This window comes from Myiozetetes cayanensis, unplaced genomic scaffold (assembly GCF_022539395.1).
Source record: "Myiozetetes cayanensis isolate MyiCay16 unplaced genomic scaffold, myiCay2020 scf3, whole genome shotgun sequence".
Classification (NCBI taxonomy): domain Eukaryota; kingdom Metazoa; phylum Chordata; class Aves; order Passeriformes; family Tyrannidae; genus Myiozetetes; species Myiozetetes cayanensis.
Genome location: NW_026087521.1, coordinates 47341584 through 47363244, shown reverse-complemented (window position 1 = coordinate 47363244; position 21661 = coordinate 47341584). Strand labels below are relative to the sequence as shown.

The window sequence follows — 21661 nt, the reverse complement described above, 5'->3', positions numbered from 1 at the left end:
AACTAAAGACTACTCCTGTAAGGAAGCTGATTCACCTAAATGAAGACTGTTGGTGTTGAGACCAGGAACTCTATCAGGATATTACTAGAAAAATATATTTAAATTACTTCACAATAATGAATTGAGTGAGAATCCTAGTCCAAACAGGACTAAGATTTCCTTTCATAAGGAGTAATAATATTGCATCACTAACGATGATTTTTGTATTCAAAATTATTTCATGCCAGCACAAAATCTTCGCAGGGTGTGAAATTTTACAAGTATCCATTTTATTGCCTTATCCAGACTTTGTGGGCTGTGCATATAAAGAAGATTGTCAATCAATTTGAATGAGCTATCGAAGCAACACTATGCCACTTTTGCTACGTATTCCACTCCCTTTTGTTGAATGACCACTAGTAATTAATTACAGCCTACAGTTATAAATCTGCTTTTCCCTCTACTGTGATCTTTTAGCATGAGCTCATGTTTTGACATGGAATAAGCAGTTTAAATATCAATCTAGAGGAATCCTAAAAAGGCAAAGCGGAGTCACTCCCAGCAGACTGTCACACCACTGGAGCCCCAGTGATTACACAGATCACTGTGGATCCATCTGATATGAATTGTCCTTTCTCTGTTCAGGTGAGAAGATGAGGGAACTCCTTGCTCCTACAGTCAGTCTTACAGCTTGTATCAGGCAGGAGCCCTGCTGGCTGGTCATCTAATGGGCACAGAAATGCTTCCAAGGCCATACGATGGCTGGGAGAGGATTTAGTATCACTTCTCCCAGTCGCGTTGTCGTGAGCCCTCTTCCACACTACTAGGAGGGAACTATCACCCCTTGAATCTGGCCAACGGTCAGATGCTACATAATTGAATAAGAGAATAAACATGGATACCTGATGATTTGGGGTGGTTAGGCAGAAGGGGTCAAGGGAGTAGATGCTATACAAATCTTACAGTTTTAAGTATTAAGACAAATCTTGAAAATTTCCATTTTCGTAATAGTATGAAGTCTGTTCTTCCGTGTCTTGAGTTACTTGCTTTTGCTTCCTCCATTCCCTTCTCTGTACTTCACTATTTTGACTGGTAGCACCGTACATTTTCTTTGGACTTACAAAAGTTTCACTGTTCATCTCCGTTTCTTCAGCCAGTTCATCCTGATCAATTATGCCACATTTCTCTTCATTGAGGTTCTCAGGGTCAGCCCATTCCTGCTTCTCCCCAGAAGCAAAGATGGCATAGAATATCACACCACTGTAATGCACCAGGGCTGCGATCAGAAAGACGTTCTGCCATTCTTCACGGGTCTGAAAGAATGGTGCAGGTCTCATTAGGTTTTCAGTAAGAAGAAATATTACTCTCTGAATTACACCATGAATTAGCATGTATTGAACAAAGTGATCACTGTTTGATTCCTGATGTTGCAGATAAAATAATATGTAAGAATCACTGTAAAGAATTTTTTTTTCTTCCCATAACAACATCTAATATAATAAAATTTGGGTTTCTTTGGGTTTTCTCTCATGTTGAAGTTTCTCTCTTGCATGTAAAATATTCATGGAGTTAGAAATGCAGGGATTTCTCTAACAACTAAGTTAATCTTATTGTAGATCAATGATTGCTTAGGAACCCTACCAGGGATGCACAGTAGAGGAGTTTCCCAAGTGTATAATAGCTAAGAATCAAGTCACCATGGTATTATAAAAGTGAATGTTTAAGACAGACAGCAAAAGAAAACAGCTACAGTGATCAGTGATAAAATGGAATACCCAGAAGTCTTTGAAATGTCTTAACTTTTGTTGCACTACCCAATGCTTCTCCTAGAAAACATGGAGAAATGTTACCTTGTGTTTTGTCATTGCACCAACAATGAGTGGGCACACCATTCCTGACAGTGTCCCCACGCCGTTGGAGATCCCCATCAGAATGCTGGCATAACGTGGGGCTATGTCCAAGTGATTCACGTTGAATCCTACAAAGAATGAGAGGCAATGGTCAACTATGCAGCATTGCTCTACCAGGCCAACAGGGCTTTCAACATCCATTCTGGCTGAAGGAGCCTGAAAAAGGTAGGAACCCCTCTACCGTATGTATTAGAAAGAAGAGTAGTATTTTCTTGGTGATAAAGATGGAAGACATTGCAACTCCATTCTTTTTCAAAGCTCCCTATTTGCCCCAGCTCTGGAGATCATGTTGTATTAAAGTTTTAAGTGTCTGTACTTCACATCTTCTCATCCTGAAACAGTGCTCTCAGCAAATATTTCTAATTAAGGAATAAATACCTCATAGTAGTCAAATATCTTCTACCTTTTTAATTAGGTAGTAGCAGTTTAACAACATGATAAAAAAGTAGAATATAGACCATTAGGAAAAATAATTAGCCTTACTGTAGTGTGTCTTCTGGGTATGTATTTTATTAAGAAATAAAAACAAATACTAAAAATCAAATACTAAATACTCAGAGAATTATCATGCCTTAGATAACGAAAATTAGTCATATGAACTAAGGTTGGTCACAAGAAATAATGATGAGTTCCAAGTGCATGGTATTAAATATAGTAAGAAATGAACTACTGGGAAAATCCAGCAATAAAAATTGATTAGTAGAAATGACCTGCTATGCAATGATCTCATAACTGAGTTACAAAACCACTTCCCATATGCATAATCCTGAAATAACTGAAGACCAGCAGTCATTTTTCTGGTCAGTTTGGTTCAATAGATCCATCTTCTTGGCAGTCTTCTTAGAAGACGTTGTTTTTCCATTTTCACAACAGAACATGCTTTTTTTTTAGGAATGATGATACTGATGGTGTTACAAAGCAGCCTGAGACTGGTGAGACCCAAGAAAGTGTTAGAAACAGCTGTTCTAGAGAAGAGCTGGTTGTAGGACACAAAAAAGAGACAGCTGACCTAGAAAGCAGAAGCAAACCACTAGGGCTTGGAGCAGGATTGCAACTGATAGCCCCTGCACAGCTATTCACTGCAGAGTAATTCTCTCTCTCTCTGTTTCTCCTTTTAGGGATACAGTTTAAACAAGAAAATGGCAACTGACACTCTAAAATTATAGTAGAAAATAACAGCAGAACGCTGATGTAAACTGGAATCAATAAAAAGCAGCCTTGCTTCAAAAGCTTTATTTTCTGTGTGCAACATGTTTTATAGATTATAAATTAATTATTTCTGACAAGGAAAAAAATAGGGAACAACCCATAAGTAGCCACATTAAGTGCAAACATAATAATAGAAATCATGACAGTAAGAACAGTGAGGATAATAACATCACTTTTATCAGGAACAGTAAAACCAAGACTAAGATTAATTCTTACCTGAAATGGCAAAGCCACTGAAGCCTACTGCTAACACCAGAAAGGAAATGGCCACTCCTTTTGTATGAGAGTAACCAACCACCAAAAGCAAGGTTGCTTCCATCCCAAAGCCTTGAAATGAAACACATGAAAATGAATTACATTTAAATTACTATTGGTCATGGAGATACTAATAAGAACTATCCAGAATAGAGGCTTAAAATGAGACAAAATTCTTTTGTATCTTATAGCTATTCTTAAACATACTTGGGAACTTTCTGGATTTGCAGAAATATTTGCATATTTATTGTCTGAAGATATACTTTTTTTTACTCCTCATTCATTGCTGTGTAAATGACCCAAGCAATTGGTGAAGTTAATTCACTGAACAGTATAGGAAAACAATGAGAAAGTGACTCTGTGCAAAGGGCAGAAAAATTCATAAACAAAAAAACATTATAGGGAAAGGAGAAAAACACTTGCCTTCAATATCTCATGGTTGTAGTGATGCAAGATGTTCTTGGTAAATGGAACAAAAGAGTGCTTTACATGCAAGTGTGCTACCGACACCACAGGATGTTCCTGGCATCACAGGACACTTCCAGTCTTTGTCATTACTGTGAATTAACATTTTCTAATATGCAACAGTACAATCCTTTGGTTTGTTTTTTCAATGACACTATTAATATGCCCTGAAAATTCAATGAATTTGAGCATCTTTTGTGAAGATGCATAGCAAGTTGCATGGTGTCTCTGACTGCAGCCATCTCTGTTTCTAGCAGCCCCTACCATCTATAAATAACGTAAGCCAGCAATTGGCAGTGGATAACTAACTGTACCACAGGCTATCTGGCTTGAAATATTTTCTTTAATTAAGTATCAACCTTACAGGTTGATGTCACTGATTTTACAGTTCAGTGACTGAATCAGAAACAAATTATTTTGTGCTGAGTAAAAATGAGCCTATCCATCCTTCAACTTTTTTTTCTCCTAAGCCTTCCAGCTTAAACTTGCCAGTGAGTTCTGCTGAAAGTATCAAATGGGAACATTGCCAGTTATTACAAGACTATATCCACTGGGAAAGCGTCTCTTCAACACCATGGTACAGGGTTAACTTTGTATGAGTTTGCAGTATGAGGCCTATTTGACCATACTACTCTATTGCCCTTTCAATTATTAACTAGACTTCTTGCCTCCTACCTTTTTAAAATCATGTTCATATGAGTAAGGATTTATGCCATGAGACATTAGCTCTCCATTTAATGCTTCAGATTAACCAGCTGTAAATGCAGCCTTGAATAAATCATCTCAATACAACTCAACATGAACTAAACTATTATACTTGCAGCATACAATTGCAGCATACAATTGAAATATCGTATTTTCAGAGCCCAATAGTACCTCCACAGTTCATGACCTTCCTTACAGTGGTGGTGGTTAAGATCTTCCTGCTCCGTAGGAAGTCAGCTAGCTGCCCTCCGATAGGTACGATGATTGTCATGACCATGTGAGGAACTGCTGACAAAAGGCCAACCTGCAATTAGACAAATGACTGCTTACCACTCACATTCTCCTTCAAGGTTTAGTGGGAAGAGAACAGGAACCATAACTTTCCTTCACCTCTTTCCACCTTACCACCGTTAGATACCTTTTTATCCTAGATTCTTGTGTGGAAGGTTTGCAGACAGGTCCAGTAGGAACTGCAGCTAAGACCTATGTGATCTTAAGCTACCTTTATCCCATCTTTAGAGAATTCTAGGAGCCCGAGAGACTCCAGCAAACTTTTGTCCAGGTAATAGCAGCTTTTCTCCCAGGCCTTCTCATTAATAGCAGTATATGAGCCACAGCATTGTTGACCAGAGCCTACGGCACTAGCGAAGTGGGAAGAGCCTGGGCATCTTCCTTCATTTTTTGGGGGCTAACCTGGTGGTTTTCCTACCTTCCTCCCTCCCTGAAGGAGTGAAGGGCAGGTAGGGTTTTTCTCTGTTCCTATTTATTTCCTGACAGTAGAAAGAGTGCTGCATATTTGTATGTATTCAAGAGGCAAGGGGAAGAGGCATGAGCTATAATAGAGAGTAAAAAGAGAATTTGATCTAAAAAGTCTAATTCTATTGCTCTGATGGAGTTTTTCCTCTCTCCAATAGCCAATGAAGGGGCACAAGAAAACTGCTCTAATTTATCTGATTAGAGAAGAAGCTGAAGGTTGGGTAATGGCCAAGGAGGAGAAACCAGAGCACAGGTGAGAATCTCCCCTTAGAAACATCATCAATATACCTAGTCTTCCATGGTTACTCTAAAGAGTTGCTTAGAAGACTGTTTATATCAAATTCTATTGTAGACATCACAAAGCCCTGTCTTAGCTGTTCTGATATCGGAGTGTTCTATCCTGGTTTTCAACTGCTTTTATGTATTTTTGTTATTCAGGTTCTCAAGGAGCTCCTTTCTGAATAACAGGTCTATCCCTGTCACCTGCCACTGTGTACAGGAAGGAAATGCCTGCACATTGTATATGGACTGAAGACAGTGCAGCATACAACCTGACATTATCATATAATTTTATAAAATATTTAATAAACATATGTGTAAAGGTAGGCATGCATTTTTATTCTTGTGGGATTACCGCCTACAAACTGATGTTCATCTGTAGATTTCCATAGAATCCCAGAATCACAGAGTGTTTGAGGTTGTTTCCTGATGTTCAGAGGGAAACTCCCATGTTTCAATTTTTGCCCATTGTCTCTTGACCTATGACTAGGCACTAAACTAGAGCCTGGTTTCGTCTTCTTTACACTGTCCCTTCAGATATTTTCACATATTGATGAGAATCCTGCTGAGCCTTTTCTTCTCCAGGCTAAATAGTCCCAGCTCTCTCAGACTTTCTTCATAGAAGAAATGTTCCCATTCCTTAATCATCTTCATGGCCTTTCACTGAATTTTCTCCAGTATGTCCATGGTTCTCTTGTACTGGGGAGGTCAGAACTGGACACAGTACTTCAGGTGTGGCCTCGCCAGTGCTGTGTAGAGGGTAAAGGTTACCTCCCTTTTCCTGCTGACCTTTTCATAACGCATTCCAGGATAGCATTGGTCTTTACTGGGAGAGAACACTGCTGGCTCATATCCAACCTGGTGTCCAGCAGGACCTCCAGGTCCTTTTGTGCTAAGTTGCTTTCCAGTTGGGCAGATCCCAGCATGGAATTGTTTCTCCTCAGATGCAGGATTTTGCGCTTTCCCTTATTACGCTTCGTGAGGTTCCTGTCAGCCCATTTCCCCAGTCTGCCAAGGTTCCTCTGTATGGCAGCACAACCCTGTAGCCTATCAGACACTCCTTCTAGTTTTGTGCCATCTGCAGACTTGCTGACGGCACACTCTTCCCCATCATCCAGATCATTAATGAAGATGTCAAACAGGATCAGACTCAGTATGTCCCTCGGGCTACTGAGTTTTAGTGATCAGCATGTCATCTTCTAGAAGCCTTTCCTTGAAGCAGTAATTTAGTGAGAAGTTTGAGTTTACTTCCGAGAGTGCACAACCTCATTACATTGACAGTCAGTCAGTTTTATGTTGGTTTTAAATTAGTGAGGTACAGAGGGGTGCAACTCTAGCATTAATGAAAAGCAGCTCAGAATAAATAAATCTAATTTTTCTTATATTCCTGATACCCATCTGTATGTTGTACTTGGCCATTCAGAGTGCCACTGCTACTATGTCATAACTTGGATACACTGAGCTCTCCAGAGCACATAAATAATGATGATCTTTGCTATCATTATCAGTCATACAGTTGCTTGAAAATAATTATCACATAGCGAGTAGGTTTGTTAAAGTAATATTTTTTTAAAAGGGAAAACCTCTCTGAAACAATTATTCTGAATTCCTCATTCATGCTCTGAAGAGAGACTGTGACAATCCTGATTTTAATGAAGTGGTGGTGGCAAAAAATGCTGGGAATAATCTACTGGAATTATCTGATTTCCCCTCAAACAATCTGCATAGAATCATAGAAACATTATGGTTGGAAAAGACAATCGAGTCCAGCTTTTGACCAAACATCACCATGCCAACCAAACCATAGTTCTACATTTTAAGTGCCATGTCCATTCATGTCTTGAACACTTCCTGGGGTGATGATTCCACCTCCTACCTGGGCAGCTCATTCCAATGCTTAACCACCCTTTCAGTGAAGAATTCTTCCTGATTTTCAACCTGAGCCTCCCCTGGTGCATCTCCTAGGGTGAGGTCTGAAGGTCACCGCTTCATCCCACACATTTACCTTGCTTATTGCAAATCCAAACACTTCTTCAAAGTAAGCAGGCTGACTTATAAGGAGCAAATAGAAGGTCCAGCTTCTGCAGAAGTTTGCCACAATGATTGCGTAAACTGGCATTGAAGTGAAAAATCTCTTCCAGGGAGTACTAAATTTCTAGGGAAAAAAAAACCAAAAAAACCCACAAAAATTGAGTAGATAGAGGAAGAATAAAGGACCTATGTTTTTTTATCAAACCTATCCAGTACGTTGTATGCAACTTACACTGCAAATCACTTAGAATGCAAGTGAAGTTTACCTCTTAAATTAATAGCAAAAAAAACAGGTAGAGAAATTTTCTTAGAAGAGTTAAGATTTTTAAGATGAATCCTGCACCACTATTGCCCTGCTTACTGAAATTACATGAGGTCTCTGGAATCCTGCTATTGGGATAACAGGATCAGTAATAGAATCAAAGAAAACTAGAGAAAATGTTGTGTCGTTCCCCAGCTTTTGGCATGATGCAGTTTGAGACATTCTTCTGAAAGGAGTGTGAAAAAAGCGTTATCCATGCTAAGAGACATGCAGTGGCACAGCAACAAGCAGCTACCTGCTTCAACTTAATTAATTTAGTTCAGAAAAAAAAGGCTTGTGGTAGACAATTTAATTTCTGTAACTTGCTTTTGGCATTTGCAGTTTCTATTTTTGCTCCAGTACTCCATACATGAGGAATAAAACACACTTCAGAGAACTATTCATTTGTAATAGAATTCAAATCAGAAGGTGAAATATGTAGCTATGGCAACATATATTGACATTCTGCTTTTTTTAAAAAAACCCTGTATTCTACAGGCAGCCATATGCCTGCACTTGTATGCGAACACATGAAGGTGGTACTAGTGTCCTTTGCTTTAAAACCACCATACAGCAAGGAAAATCCATGATCTGAAAAAAGGACGTGTGTCTCCAACCAAGACCTGATTGACTTCAGCCAAATCTCAGGAGCATGCTCAAAAGCAGAGCCGGGTATTTTACTTTGGAGTTACTTTGTTCCAGAATGTTCAAGACTAAAAGCCAAGAAAGAACAGTTTATCAAGAAACACCATTAGTTTTCACTACTAGCAAAAATAAGTTACCTAAGAGAATGGAAACAAGTTTGATGGAAAAATAGGTTTTAGCTCAAAGTTTCCAGGATCTTCCAGGATCTTCTCAGAGAGCGGATAAGGAGCCTTAAGGAAGGACCTGAGCTGGTGTGAGAGTGAGCAGGGCAGAAAACCTGTCCTTAAACTTTTAGATTTTCAGTCATCCTTAAGAGGAGTTCAAAAGGCAGATGGATAAATTAACATCAACAACCAGGTTTCTTATTTAGTTAAATCCATTAATGTTTTTTAGAACAAGCATGACAGTTACTCAAGAGCAGGAGACCAGAATGTGTGCTTCTTCCCTCCCTAAATCAGGGAAGCTCTATGAGCCATGGGCTGAAACAGCATTATGTGTTTTCCTGTTGCTGTGCTCATCCTCTCCAGCAGCATGAACCTGATCCTCTAATGTTCATAAAAGGAAAAGCCCATAAACATCAACAGAAACTAGTTCTGCCACTCTTACTCAGCTAAAAGTATCCATCCAGTCTTATGCTCATCTTGTGCAAAGTGCTCACAAATTATAATAAGAAAAGCCCTTTTTTACTTACACTTGCATTAGCCAGGCTAGCTCCTTCTCCTATACTTGTTTCTATATATATTCTTTCTTCGTTGCTTATTGTTGGATGTGCAGCAGGACTCTCATAGGCATGAAGCAACCAGAACATGTACCAAACAATCCCAAACATTCCTGCAGAGGCCAGAATAGCAAAGCTTGATTTTAAAAGCCAATAAAGCTACCCTTCAGTATCTACAAGTCTTGAAGTTTGTTCCAAGCGCCAGTTAAACCAAACCTGCACAGAAATTATGCCCAGAGAAGTAACAAAGTACTTTCACTAACTCTATGTATATTGTAAGCCTGATTGCAAAGCATTTGAGCATTTTGTTGCTTGTATTACATGTTATGCATGGGGCAGAGAAAAGGCAGAAGGAAAGCTCTGTGTAGAACCAGGGGAAGGAAAAAAGCAGACAGGCCATAACCTGATCAAAATCTGCTTAAAGGGATTTCGCAATCAGATGGTGATGGCAAATCTTGTGGTGTGTCCTGTATCTCCAGAGAAAGCAGAGAAAACCTGTCTTAACTGGGTTGCTGATGTGCAAGGCTAGGTTGGAGACAGCTCTGCCGCATACTGGGTGGAAGGGGGGAAGAGGCACAACAGGTCAGCAGTAAGGCCATATCTGTGTAGTGGGAGACCACTTTGTAAAGGTGGTGTTGTTTTATTGAAGATGGGAAGCACAGGGAAGATTTCTTGGGGCAGAAGTTTTCAGAGACATTTGGCTCCTCATCAGCAGCGAAAGCTCTAGCATTCACTGTTAGTGTGCATCTGGGGCAGATACCACACAAGTGTTTGTGCTACAGAGGAGCCTTTGCAACTGCATCCAGCCCTGTCACTGGGTGACCGTGGGCTGTAGCCTGATCGTGACAATTTTACAACCTTTTGTAAAAGATGATTGCAAAATGAAAGCTCTTAGAATCTGCAATAAGTAGAGAGTAAATTGGAATACCCATTTGCAACCTTTTCATTCATCAAAACAACTCTGATCCATACTTGTTAGGCAGGTTTAAGTAAACAGCTGGCAGTACCAACCTAGTGGCAGAGGTCCTTCTTGTTAAGCAACTCACCATAAATATAGAAGACAGATGACCATCCTATATACTGTACCAGCACACCCGCCAGTGGCATGGCAACCACTGCACCTGCATAAGACCCTGGGGAGAAAATGGATTAGTAAAACATGTCAGTCATGATAGGTGTGCCCAGCTTTCAGAGCAGATGATCCAGACAGGTGCTCATGGGGGAAGAACCAGAGGGACATGTTTGGCTGACTTTTTATGAACATGGAGAATGGGATGGAAGCTCCAAAATTTTGCTTAGGGTGCTGGGAAGGACTGACTCTCGTTGGTGTGAGATCTCCAGTCTCATTTTGCAGTTAGAAGGGTTGTGCCCTGTAGGTAAATAGGATCTGAGCATCCAAGACTGATGACAAACCATCACAGAGGCATAAGCTGTATGTACGCACTCAAGTGGGAAATCCCACCTAACCCCATGGTATATGAGATGAGTTTTGGAGAAACTAATGACCCAAGTTTTGGAAGTCTTCCTTGGTGCCGAGGAATCCTGATGATTGCAGATATTCGGGGAGGTTCTTGTCATGGCTCTAGATCTATCGCCACACAGGGTCTAGCAGTGGAAAGAGTGTTCAAACAAAACCTGAGTCTGTGTAGCCATGTTTAGTTCATAACAGAGGCATAAACAAACAGTTCGAATAAACAGGCAAATGTTGACAGAAAAAGAAAGCATAAAAATGTGGTCTGTGCCAAGATTTCTGATTGGGAAATATATAATACTGGTGAAATATATTTCCAAGTGACTTGTAGAAAGAGATGAGTATTTAAGTGCAGTCTAGACATCAGGTTTCAGTGCAAGATGGTACCAGTGGTTTCATGAGTGAAGAGTGTTGCTTTGAATTATTCTAGGAAATGAGATACTTGTGGTTTTGAGAGTATTACATAGTTAATTAATAAACACTTGTTAATAATCTACTCATTAGCAAATACTCCTCTGCAGTGGTTCACAATGATCCTTCCCTCTCATCTCCATGTAATTCATTTTTCCTACAGCAATAGAAAAGCCCCAGGCCAGAATGTAGATAGAGACACCGGGAACCTGGTTAATATGGGATTAAATAATTTTTCCATTGTTACTATGCACCTTTCAAGTGCAAAACTCAGTGATCTGTAGCCACTAAAATGGGTGTTGAGCTGAAGGATGGATCTTTCTCTATCCAGTGCTAGGATTTCAAGGAGAGAGCATTGACGGTGGAGAGACTTTTCTTTTGATCTGTTCTTCTGCAGAAAATGGAAACACCTAAATAATCACTAAATCCTGAAGTAATTTGTAATAAAAATAAAATTCCCATAATATACAAACATAGGATTTTTCCTTTTGCTTCACTTCTCCTTTTCTCCTTTATCTTGTTTTTTAGTGCTGTATTTTCCCTAACCTTTCAACTCCAATGCTGATGGACAGAATTTTTTTCCTATGACTTTTACATTTTCTATTGAACATTTTCTCCTACAGACATTCATCTTCAGCTGTCCGCATTGGAAAGGGACTCAGAGAAAAGACCAAAGTATGTGTTTGATCATAACTCAAAAGAGAATGAAGCAAAACAGCTCCTGGCAAGAAGTTACATCATCTCCACTGCAATATATTGAGAAGCCAGCCTAAAGTTCTTTTAAGATAATATTTGAGTGTGTGTTTGTTTAGGAGCATCCATTCAATATGTATAATAAATGGAATGCCTAAGGATGGAGCAGATAAAAAAATACAGTGTAATTTCTTTCATGTGACACCTCTAGACCCATTTTAGTTTACTATGAGAGCCATTATGAGTGTTGGCTTCAAATGACAAAATGGTGACATATTAAACAACAAGGACTCTCAGGTTCCTGAGCTTAGAGTACAAGCCGATTGTAGCAAAGGGCAGAGGGTTTGCATTTCTCTTTCAACTAATGAAATTAATGAAATAAATCCAGTAGGAATGTGTACTTACGCAAACCACATAAGCTATCAACTTACCACAGAACGATGTGGTAGCCAACCTGCTCCTCTCCAGTGGCGGAGCCCATTTACTCCACATCCCATGGCAGGCTGGGTAGGTGACACCCTGGCAGACATTTCACACATCACATGATTTGTTTTCACTGCATTCCACTTAAAGTATTGCAAAATCACAGAATATCCTGAGTTGGAAGGGACCCACATGGATTATCAAGTCCAACTCTTTATCCTGCACAGGACCATCCCCAAGAGTCACACCATGTGCCTAAGGGTAAAGTAGTTGCTCATACTATCCATAATGTCTAGCTGTTTGCCATCATGGAATGATGTAGGAAGGGTTAGATAAGTCTGGAAGAGTTCAGTTGTTCGGGTATGAAGATGTCAAACTGATCTTGATTACTTTTTACTTCAATAGTAATACATTCTGAGGTAAAAATGCTGTTCAGTATATGCAGTGGATGGCACAGGTAAACTAAAATAGATCAAACTGCAGCACCAGAAACATAAATTTTTCTTTACTTGTAAGTAAACAAAAACATAAATCAGCATGATTAAAAAAATTATCATCTAAAAATGAGTAGCAAGTTAAACTCTAGATTGATCAGAAAGCTTGATCAAAAAGATCCTACAATTTTTTAGAACCAAATCTCCAAAAATGAACTATGTTTGAAAGGATCAAAATGATGAGTGCTCCTACCTCCACCAGACCTTGAAGAATCCTTACAAACATGACACAGCCATAATGCACTCTTGCTGCAGAAGGGATGATCATGTTCAATGTAGATGTTAGAAAGATAGCTGCTCCAAATACCCTGTGGGGAAAAGTACCATGAAAGGAAATAGAATTATTGTCTATTTTTCAGAAGTGACACTGTTTTCAGTTACAGTTGCAGAGACAATTACACTTACCACCATCTCAACAACCCAAATACTTGTGAATTCCCCTTATTGTCAAAAGGGGATAAATACTCAGATGGTCCATACATTTTCTTCTCTGAATTTTTGTACATGCTCAAACAAAGGTGCTGGACTTTATTTGTATCAAGAGGATTAGATTTGGATGTGGGTACTGGAGGCCTGGAGATACTGTTTATGTGAATCCTGACCTGAGAGAAGTATTGCTAGGAAGCAGCAGGAAGTACTTAAATTCCGTTATAACAAGAGGGTTTAATTTAAATTACGTAAGGTCTGGTTTAAGTGCCTCTGTGAACATGGGAGTGTTCCACTTGCTGCTGCTAGAGTGTGTAACAGGGTTGTTAAGATCAATTCCTTTCCAACATCAGTTCTCTAAATAACAGCTACAAATGTCCTTTATGACTATGACATAGAAGGGACATTTCTACAAGACAAATTCTGGGAAAAACGTAATATAAACATTTTGTTACTCTGCTTGAGAAGAGTACTTGCTGCAGCTGGGCATAAGTCACTTGAGGATTTAAATGTACCTGGGCCTCAGCGTCTTTGTGAAATCATTTGCAGCCTCCCAAAGGTCAGCACGTTAGAGAAACAGGCAGCAGAAACCTCTGTGTAACAGTAATGGATGCAAACAGCAGTCCTGAAAGTGCAGGCTACTCAGAGGCCCTAGGGTAGCACTCAAAGCTGTGTCTGCTGCACTCACCAGTCTGTGGGAGCTTTTCCCAACATGGACATGGACTTTCCTGTATTTAACTGGGCAGTGGTGCACACTTTTGCCCAGTGTCAACAATAAACAACAGTGACAGTAGACAGGGAAGACAGCTGGGCTACAAGGCAGTTGTTTCAGTGTGGCACAGATTCTGAGTTTGTCAGGCACTGATGCTACAATGCAAGGGAAGAGTATCCCTGGATTCCCAGCTTGTGCCCAGAAAGGACGTCTGGAAGTTCATTTGAAAACTGAGACTGCTGCATCATGAAAAACATCGTTGGAAACCAAGAAATGGGCTGGGAAAAACCAGCTGGAACCATCCCTGAAATGACTACCATTAGAAGGAATGAGCTGTACTTGCTTGATTAGATTTCACGTATCTTCACATCTGGCTGAGTGAAGCCTCAGGTTTCCTTTCTGTGCAATGAATGGGGTTCATTCAATAGCTGTGTCGTGAATGCTCTGAACATTAGGAGTCCATTACTACAACATCTGTGGAAGTTTATATACATGAGGATCCCCTCTGAGATCCTGTTATAACACTGAAAAATATTGTAACTGGCAGTCAGAGTTCTCCGCAGTTGCCAAGCACCATTTAAATTGAATGGATTACTACTAATCTTCAGTAGTTTACTGTCTTCTTTGTGTTGCCTGCAATTGCAAGCAGCCATGCCTGGATCCCTGTGGACAGCCTTTCTATGGGAGACTTTTCATTCTGCAGCTAGAAAGTTGCAGCAGTTGGTGACCTTGCAGACCACAGCACAAGGACATAGGACATCAACTCAAAGCTGCCCTGCCTTGCTCCAAGACTCAAGGTGACACCCTGGGAATAAAGCAGCCTCTTTTGTTCAGGGCCCCCAATTCCTAGCAACCCTGATGTTAGCTACCAGCATGCCGCTGTTTGTGAACTGTAATTCATGTTTGTTTTTCAAACCACTCAAATTCAGCGACATTTGATAGGCTTTGATTTGTCTTGTTATGTGTGTGGCATTTCAGGAAGACAAGTTAAGCTTCATTGTGATATATGAATCATACTAGACAGATATTTGATCAGAAATCATGTGATTTGGACAACAGCAATATTTATCTCCATTTTGATTTTTTCTGACAAAGACATAAACAGATCTTATTACAGATAGCTGTTTATCATGTTCCACTTCAAACTATTTATAAACTTTTAAAACTTTTTGTTGCGATTCTTCTTTTCTTTTTTTTTTTTTTAATAAGGATTTCAGTTGTTTGCCTTTCAGTCTCTTTTTGAAAACTTATTCACAGGAAATATATGTGACTTCATTTTGTATCTGGTCTTAGTATTTACTGTAGGATTAATGGTAGTATTATAGTGTGAAGAATCTACAGTCAGAGATCAACACTGTTTTCTCTAAATTCTCTACATCTATTGACAAAACCAACTCCTTATCTGAGTGACAAGAAAGCACTAGACAGATGAGCGCAATAGCAAAGAAGCTCAGTAGGCTGACAGAGAGAAGTGACAAGGGAACTGATCTACCTAGAAACCAGTCTGAAAATATGAACTAGAATAAAAAGGCCACAGTCATATCTTGACATTTAGAAGACTGCTTTCAAAGCCAAGTAAACATTTAACTGAGAAATAAGTATTATTCATCTATTATGATCAGTGAAGAAAATACTTTTGCACCTTGCTTTCTTACCACTAATAGAAATATCAGGTCTATTATCATAATGCTATTGACTCATGGAACTACAACAAATCATGTAAATTAATACACAAATGAAAGAATAAACTGTGAGAAATAGAATGTGTTAGATTATCCAAACAGGTAGCTCTGAAGATGGAGGGTCCAATCTCTGCTACTTCTTTTAACATCAGCTCTTAATGTACCTGGAGTATAAATGCATCATTTATACTGAGTTAGAACCAGTCACTCTTTACTGCTATCTAAAAGGCTGAGTATTTTTTCCACAAAAAGGCAGCATCTTTTCAGCAGTTCACCACCATTTATCCCAAAGAAGTTGGTCTCCACCTTTACTAAAAATATTCCAGTTTCTTTTCAATTCATTCACATATTCTTCTCACTACCATGATCCTCACGCAGCTGCCCCTTTGGGATCAAAATGGACTTTTTCAGCAACAGACTCCTCTGCCCAGCAGGGTGCTCTTACTGAACACCGATATCAAGAGGTGCCTTGTGTTTCATGTATACACCAAACAGTGATGAAATTACATTTAGATGCACGTTTGAGGATAAGCAGCAAGTCTAAGGGATTGTGTCACTGAATGGTGCATGAACTTTTTGGTGGAATGCTAACCTACGTCAATTTGGATGAATGTATAGAGCAAATTACATAGTGTTAGATGGTTTTACTGCAAAACCATAAAGCACTCGATATTTTCAGCTGTTCTGAGATCCATTTGAATCCCACATTATTACAGATAATTATGTCCAATAGAGAATTGCCTGGGGTGGAGGCGTCCATGTATGTTCGAGGTTGCACAGTTTAAACAGGTAGCAAAAGAGCCTTTTACGTAAATCTGTAAGGTCAGTAGTAGGATAGAATCTCATTTCCAGAGGTACAGATGATACAAAAGACAGCATTTGTCTTTCTGGGGGTGGTGGGTTCACTGGCCCCAAAACTCCTGGTTTCCTATTCTGTGTCTTAGCAAATAACCCCTCTGAAACAACAATCACTGGTGAATCTACCTAAGCTGAAAATGCTTTATAAGGAATAAAGGAAAAACACGGACTTAGCCAGATCTATGAATCCTATTACTGCAAGAAGAAATTCTCTTCAAACTCATCTTTTGAGCAATTTTTTTCCTCAGCAAGTTCTACTCCTAAATCCAGTTATAACAATCAAATCTGTAATGTAATATTGTAGTGGAGCATTAGATTGAGTTGGAAACATGCACTTAAATAAGTAGTCTGCTGACAGAATACATTGCCTTACAGTGTAAACGTGGTTGATTTTACTGTTTGCAAGTTGTTGGAAATAGCCTGGATGAGGAAGAGGAGTTTAGAAGGTGGAAGGAGACAGCGTCTGGCAACATAGGCCAGACAGCATCAGACAAATAGACTGTGTATATTAGATTGTAAGTTTTCTCCCATAGGAGAAAGCAGACAGTTCCTGATTGGACAGTGTCCAGGGTGGACATCTGCCCTTTCCAATTAAGTGCTTAGTAGTTATATAAAGATTCATGTATCCCCCCTCTTTATGCATGTCAATCCTAAATCCTAACCAATGCCCTGTCCAAGTTTATACATACCTTTCCCCTTTTTCCAGAATCTTCCTTATCTGCCTATAAAAACCTTCCATTTTGTAAAATAAAGTTAGATCAGCTATTAGCACCCAAAGCTGCTGTCTCTGTGCTAATTGTCTCCTGAGCTCGGCCGATATCTAACATCTGGATGAGACAAAATATGATCCTGCCAGGCACCCTAACAAGAACTGCAGCTCAGCAGAAGGACCCCGCTGGTCTGAGTGACCCCGAAATCCCAAACCGTGATAGCAAGTAAATTAAGGAAAGAAAAGCCAAACTAGTAATATGCTGAATTATTCAGCCAACAGTGTGCACATCTGTGTTTTGGAGCCCTTCTGCTGCAAAAGCTGGTGCCAAGACTAGAAAGGCTGGGAAAATGGTTAAGCTTAGCTAATTTGTTTGTCTTATTCAGCAGATGGAAAAATAATCTGCTTAGGCACTGTTACGTGGTAGAGAAATGAATAATTGAGGATGCTGACAGCGTCAAAGAAGCAGTGCAAACTGAACTCTGAGTAACTTCTGGTTATGGATAGAGGGGATTTGGGACTGAACAGTTTGGGCAATTCTATGGGATGACTCTATTCTCAATTAATCTCTGCAAAGGCATATGATAGGAAGAACATCCAGGCGGTCTTGCAACTCCTATAACTCTTTGCAGAATGCAGTGAGCAAAGTACTTTGGGGGATGATTTGGGGCAAAACAACATATAAGTGGTGCTAAAGACCTTTTGCAATTCTGACAGGTTTTGAGCATAATCACATCTTGTTTGCAGACAATTAAATTAGTACCAATCATCTTGGTTTTTTAATCTAAAAATCCCAAATGTCCTGAACATGCACATCTCATGAGCTCATTCACAACCAGCTCTCTTCAGACAACCTCCCTCTCTCTAATGAGAGATCATGTTCCAAGTTCTGAAGACTTTTTGAAGTAAAGCCCAAAACCAAAGTTACTGTTGACAAAATTAGACACTTTTCCCACTCACATTTTCTAAAGTAGTTGAACTAAAAAAAAAAAAATGAAATTAGCTGAAAAACACATTGATAGTAAAAGAAATCTATATAGATGCTCAAAGGTCACCAAACAGAATTCATGAGGCTCTACTACAAGTCCTATGCAATCCTAATTATAGTCAGTACTGGATCCAGCCATGGCCAGGGTATTTGTGTGCACTACGATAAATTTGTGACTTCAGAACATGAATAGCTCTGTAATTCCTTCATGTCTAGCTTCAGTCCACATGAAATTTTTGAAGCAGAAAGGTCAAATTTTGTTGGAAAATTCTTGTTTGGTGTTAAATCAAGATAGAAGGCACCAAAACAATTTCTGAAAGACAAATGCTACAACCACTGAAACACACTAATTCACTGTTCTGCTAATCATCATTTAAACAGAAGTGTAAAACAGTCATCAGGCTCTAAAGCTTAATTCTTTTGCTTATTTTTTTCTTACCTGTTAGCAGCCAGTTTGTTTGCAATGAACCCTCCTGGAATTTGTGTCACAATGTAACCCCAGAAAAAAGAGCCATGAATGAGTCCCACGGTCTCTGGATCCCAGTTGAATTGGGCTGTCTTTAAAGGAAAAGGGGAAAATGCTGTAAAATGAAGCATACACATAGGAAGATAACTATTGTTTAGAAGTCACACAGCGGTCACACCATCCTCCAAATCAAGGCAGCCTCTTTACTCTAGCTGCTTGGGGTTCCTAAGCTTGAAATCCCCAGTTAAGGCAGAAGGATATCTGATTTCCATGTGAGATTTCTGCTTTTTTTTCTTAGCTTTCAGTTAAGTGGATAAGAGGGGTGAAAAGTTTCATCCAGAATGTAGTTAACGCTGGACCTTCATCTTTGCCACTTGCCTCTGCTTCTCCCTGGGCCACTTCATCCTGAAACCTTTGTTTTTGAGCCAGCTCTGAGTTATAAGAAGGACCTGAAGCCTTTCAATGGTACCTCACTAGGTATTATAGTGCCATTCACCCTCCCTGCTTTTGAGATGAAAATAACAGTGACCAAGTGCTGCAAACTGGTAATTCATGTTTTTCACTGTTCTGGCACATGAGCTCTCCAGCTTGTTCTTCTTCACTTCTTTCCCTCTAGTGACCTGCCTTGTGCTCCAACACCTTGTTATCAAGGAGTCACAGAATCTCTCAGCCCTGGGATGACTTGCCTTTCCTGGTGACTCCAGTCACACTCCAATGGCAAATCAGAGCGGGAGACTGAGATTATGACCAACCCTGGTGGTCTTGAGCAATTGTTCTGGTGGACTGATCATATTTGGAATGTAAGTCAGACCATTATCCCTGTGTGTCAGTGATTTATCCAATACCTGTAGTCTGAGAATCAATATGAACTCTTCCTTATTTCTAGCCCGATGTTATGGCTAGATTTCAATCTATTTTCCCAATATTATCAAGGTTGCTTAAGTTCTTTGGGCTCAGCTCCTGGTCAGGCTTATCCATGGCTCTCCCTGTCAGGGCCGGACTCTGACCATCCATAATCAGCACTAAGTGGCATGGGAGCAAGAAGGTGGGGGGTGAAGGGCATAAGACCTGAAGACAAGGAAATCTGAAAATAAAACTAGGTAACACTAGCTAGTGACTAGTTTGTCTTTTATTAAAAGTGATTCCAGTCGTAGGGCTAGATTTGGATGCAAAACACCAGCCATAGGCTGGTTATGTGTGGTTCATAGACAAAAATGCCTGCAGCCAAGAGAAACACTTTCATCATCCTCGTCCTTGAATACTGAGCAGTTTCAGTCTTCTCAAAATAAGGATTCCCCTGTTTTCTGATGACCTTGCTTGACATACCTTGTTCAGAAGAGGGATAGCCAAATCTCAGGGCATAACATAGACAAAGTGAAGAAAAGGAAGGTGGATCCAAGGCCAGAATGCCCACCATTCTGTGAGGTCAGAAAGGGCCTGGTTCAGTATAAACACACTACTGTAAGGTCAGTGTCAACTTTTTCTCAATGAACCCTCAGTTCTGAAGAACTCTTTTCAAGCAATAAAAAAACCCTATGTTTTGCCTCATGATAATTTTCATGCTAATCACACGGCAAGGAAAGGTGGCTAAGCAGGATCTGGGGAAGCAGCACAAATGTCTTTTGGATTCAGGATTAAAATGGTCACAGAGAAATGACAACTATAGAGATAAACCTTAATGTCGCATTTTTTGGTATTACTCCCTGCATGTAAAAAGAACAGGTTTTCCCAGTACATTTTTTTTCCTCCCAAACAAACAAACTGAAAAACAGTTCATTGTTTGACCTGCAGGGAGAAAGACGGCATTAATTAGCAGACAAGTTTACAGAGGGCTAAATGTTTTCCCTCCTCATCAACATGCATTTTGACAAGAGACCCACTTTCCTGTGTTGAGTTACACTTCTGTACAAATACTTAATTTTCTGCTGGTGATTTCCATATGAGTTTCTAGGTAGTGTTAATTTCTGAAGGCAGAAACACCATGGGACATGGAAAAAGTTTCTGATTCAGGAGATGCTCATGCCCAAACAGTGTAAGTTTAGATTTGTGAAAGGAATTTATCCAAATTTCCTGAGACTAACTCTTCTGAGCCTCCCAACCTATGTAGGCACATCCTTCCTCTTGCTTCAAGAAGTCCCAGCAGGGTCACAGGGAGTAGGGATTATACTGAACAAATACATAACAAACCACAAGTCTAAGCAGGAGCTGGTCAGAGGAAATTGCAGTTGAGGAAGAACTAGAATCATAGAACCATGGAATACCAGGTTGGAAGGCAGATCTCAAGGACTGTCCACTTCATTCTTTCTTGGTAAAAGAAATACAGTAATAAATATTGGAGTGTTATGGTAAGGCCTCCCCTATGTCTTCTTTTCTCAAGGTGACCAAACCCAGCCCCCTCAGCCTTTCCTCAGAGGGTAGGCTCTCCAGTCCTTTATTAATCTTCTCTGGATGCTCTCCAGCCTGTCTACATCTCTTTTGTGCAGGAGGGACCAAAACTGAACACAGTATTCCAGCTGGGGCCTGGCAAGTACTGACTAGATAGGGATAACAACTTCTTGATTTCTGCTGGTGATGATCTTGCTGATGCAACCCAGCATCCTACTGGCTTTCATTGCCACAGCAGTACACTGTCCTCTCATATTGGTCTTGTTGTCTACCAGGGCCCCTAGGTCCCTTTCTGCAGAGCTGCTCCCCACTAAGAAATTTTTCATTCACTTTGGTAAATCTTTTGGGGGTTTATTGAGCCTGATTAGAAATACTGCTTGATAGCTAGGAAGGAGAGAGTAAAACACTGTAGGAGTGGTCATGGAATAATGTGGGAAGGGAAAAAAGATTTATTTAAACACCAATCCTAGAATCATAAGCATCATCTCTGACCTTTGCAGATCAGTAGTCCCTATCATCATGAGTAATGGAGACAGACATACTTTTAAATTTGGTAATTTACTGTAGATGCTTTCTGAACTTTTCTTTACCAAAAGCTGAAATATCTGGGAGAAAAGCTGATGAATAATTGCACAGCATTTCATCCAAGAGTCCATATTCCTGTGAATTTGTTAGGACAAAAATATTCAT

At 39.8% G+C, this 21661-nt stretch overlaps 1 protein-coding gene across 2 annotated transcripts in view; it reads right to left on the bottom strand.

Moving 5' to 3' along the window:
- Positions 1-245: 245 nt before the first annotated feature.
- Positions 246-21661, bottom strand: part of SLC17A8 (solute carrier family 17 member 8) — a 29572-nt gene continuing 8156 nt past the window's right edge. Inside the window, exons 3-12 of one of the 2 annotated variants that reach the window (XM_050324014.1) lie at positions 18560-18678; positions 12939-13053; positions 12260-12347; positions 10300-10386; positions 9227-9366; positions 7564-7713; positions 4695-4827; positions 3315-3425; positions 1830-1957; positions 246-1292 (exon numbers count right to left, since the gene is read on the bottom strand). In XM_050324014.1, the coding sequence (XP_050179971.1) occupies positions 954-1292; positions 1830-1957; positions 3315-3425; positions 4695-4827; positions 7564-7713; positions 9227-9366; positions 10300-10386; positions 12260-12347; positions 12939-13053; positions 18560-18678 (1410 nt within the window). In that variant the 3' untranslated portion in view covers positions 246-953. The remainder of the gene's footprint in view (positions 1293-1829; positions 1958-3314; positions 3426-4694; positions 4828-7563; positions 7714-9226; positions 9367-10299; positions 10387-12259; positions 12348-12938; positions 13054-18559; positions 18679-21661) is intronic. The other variant, XM_050324015.1, reaches the window with a different exon arrangement.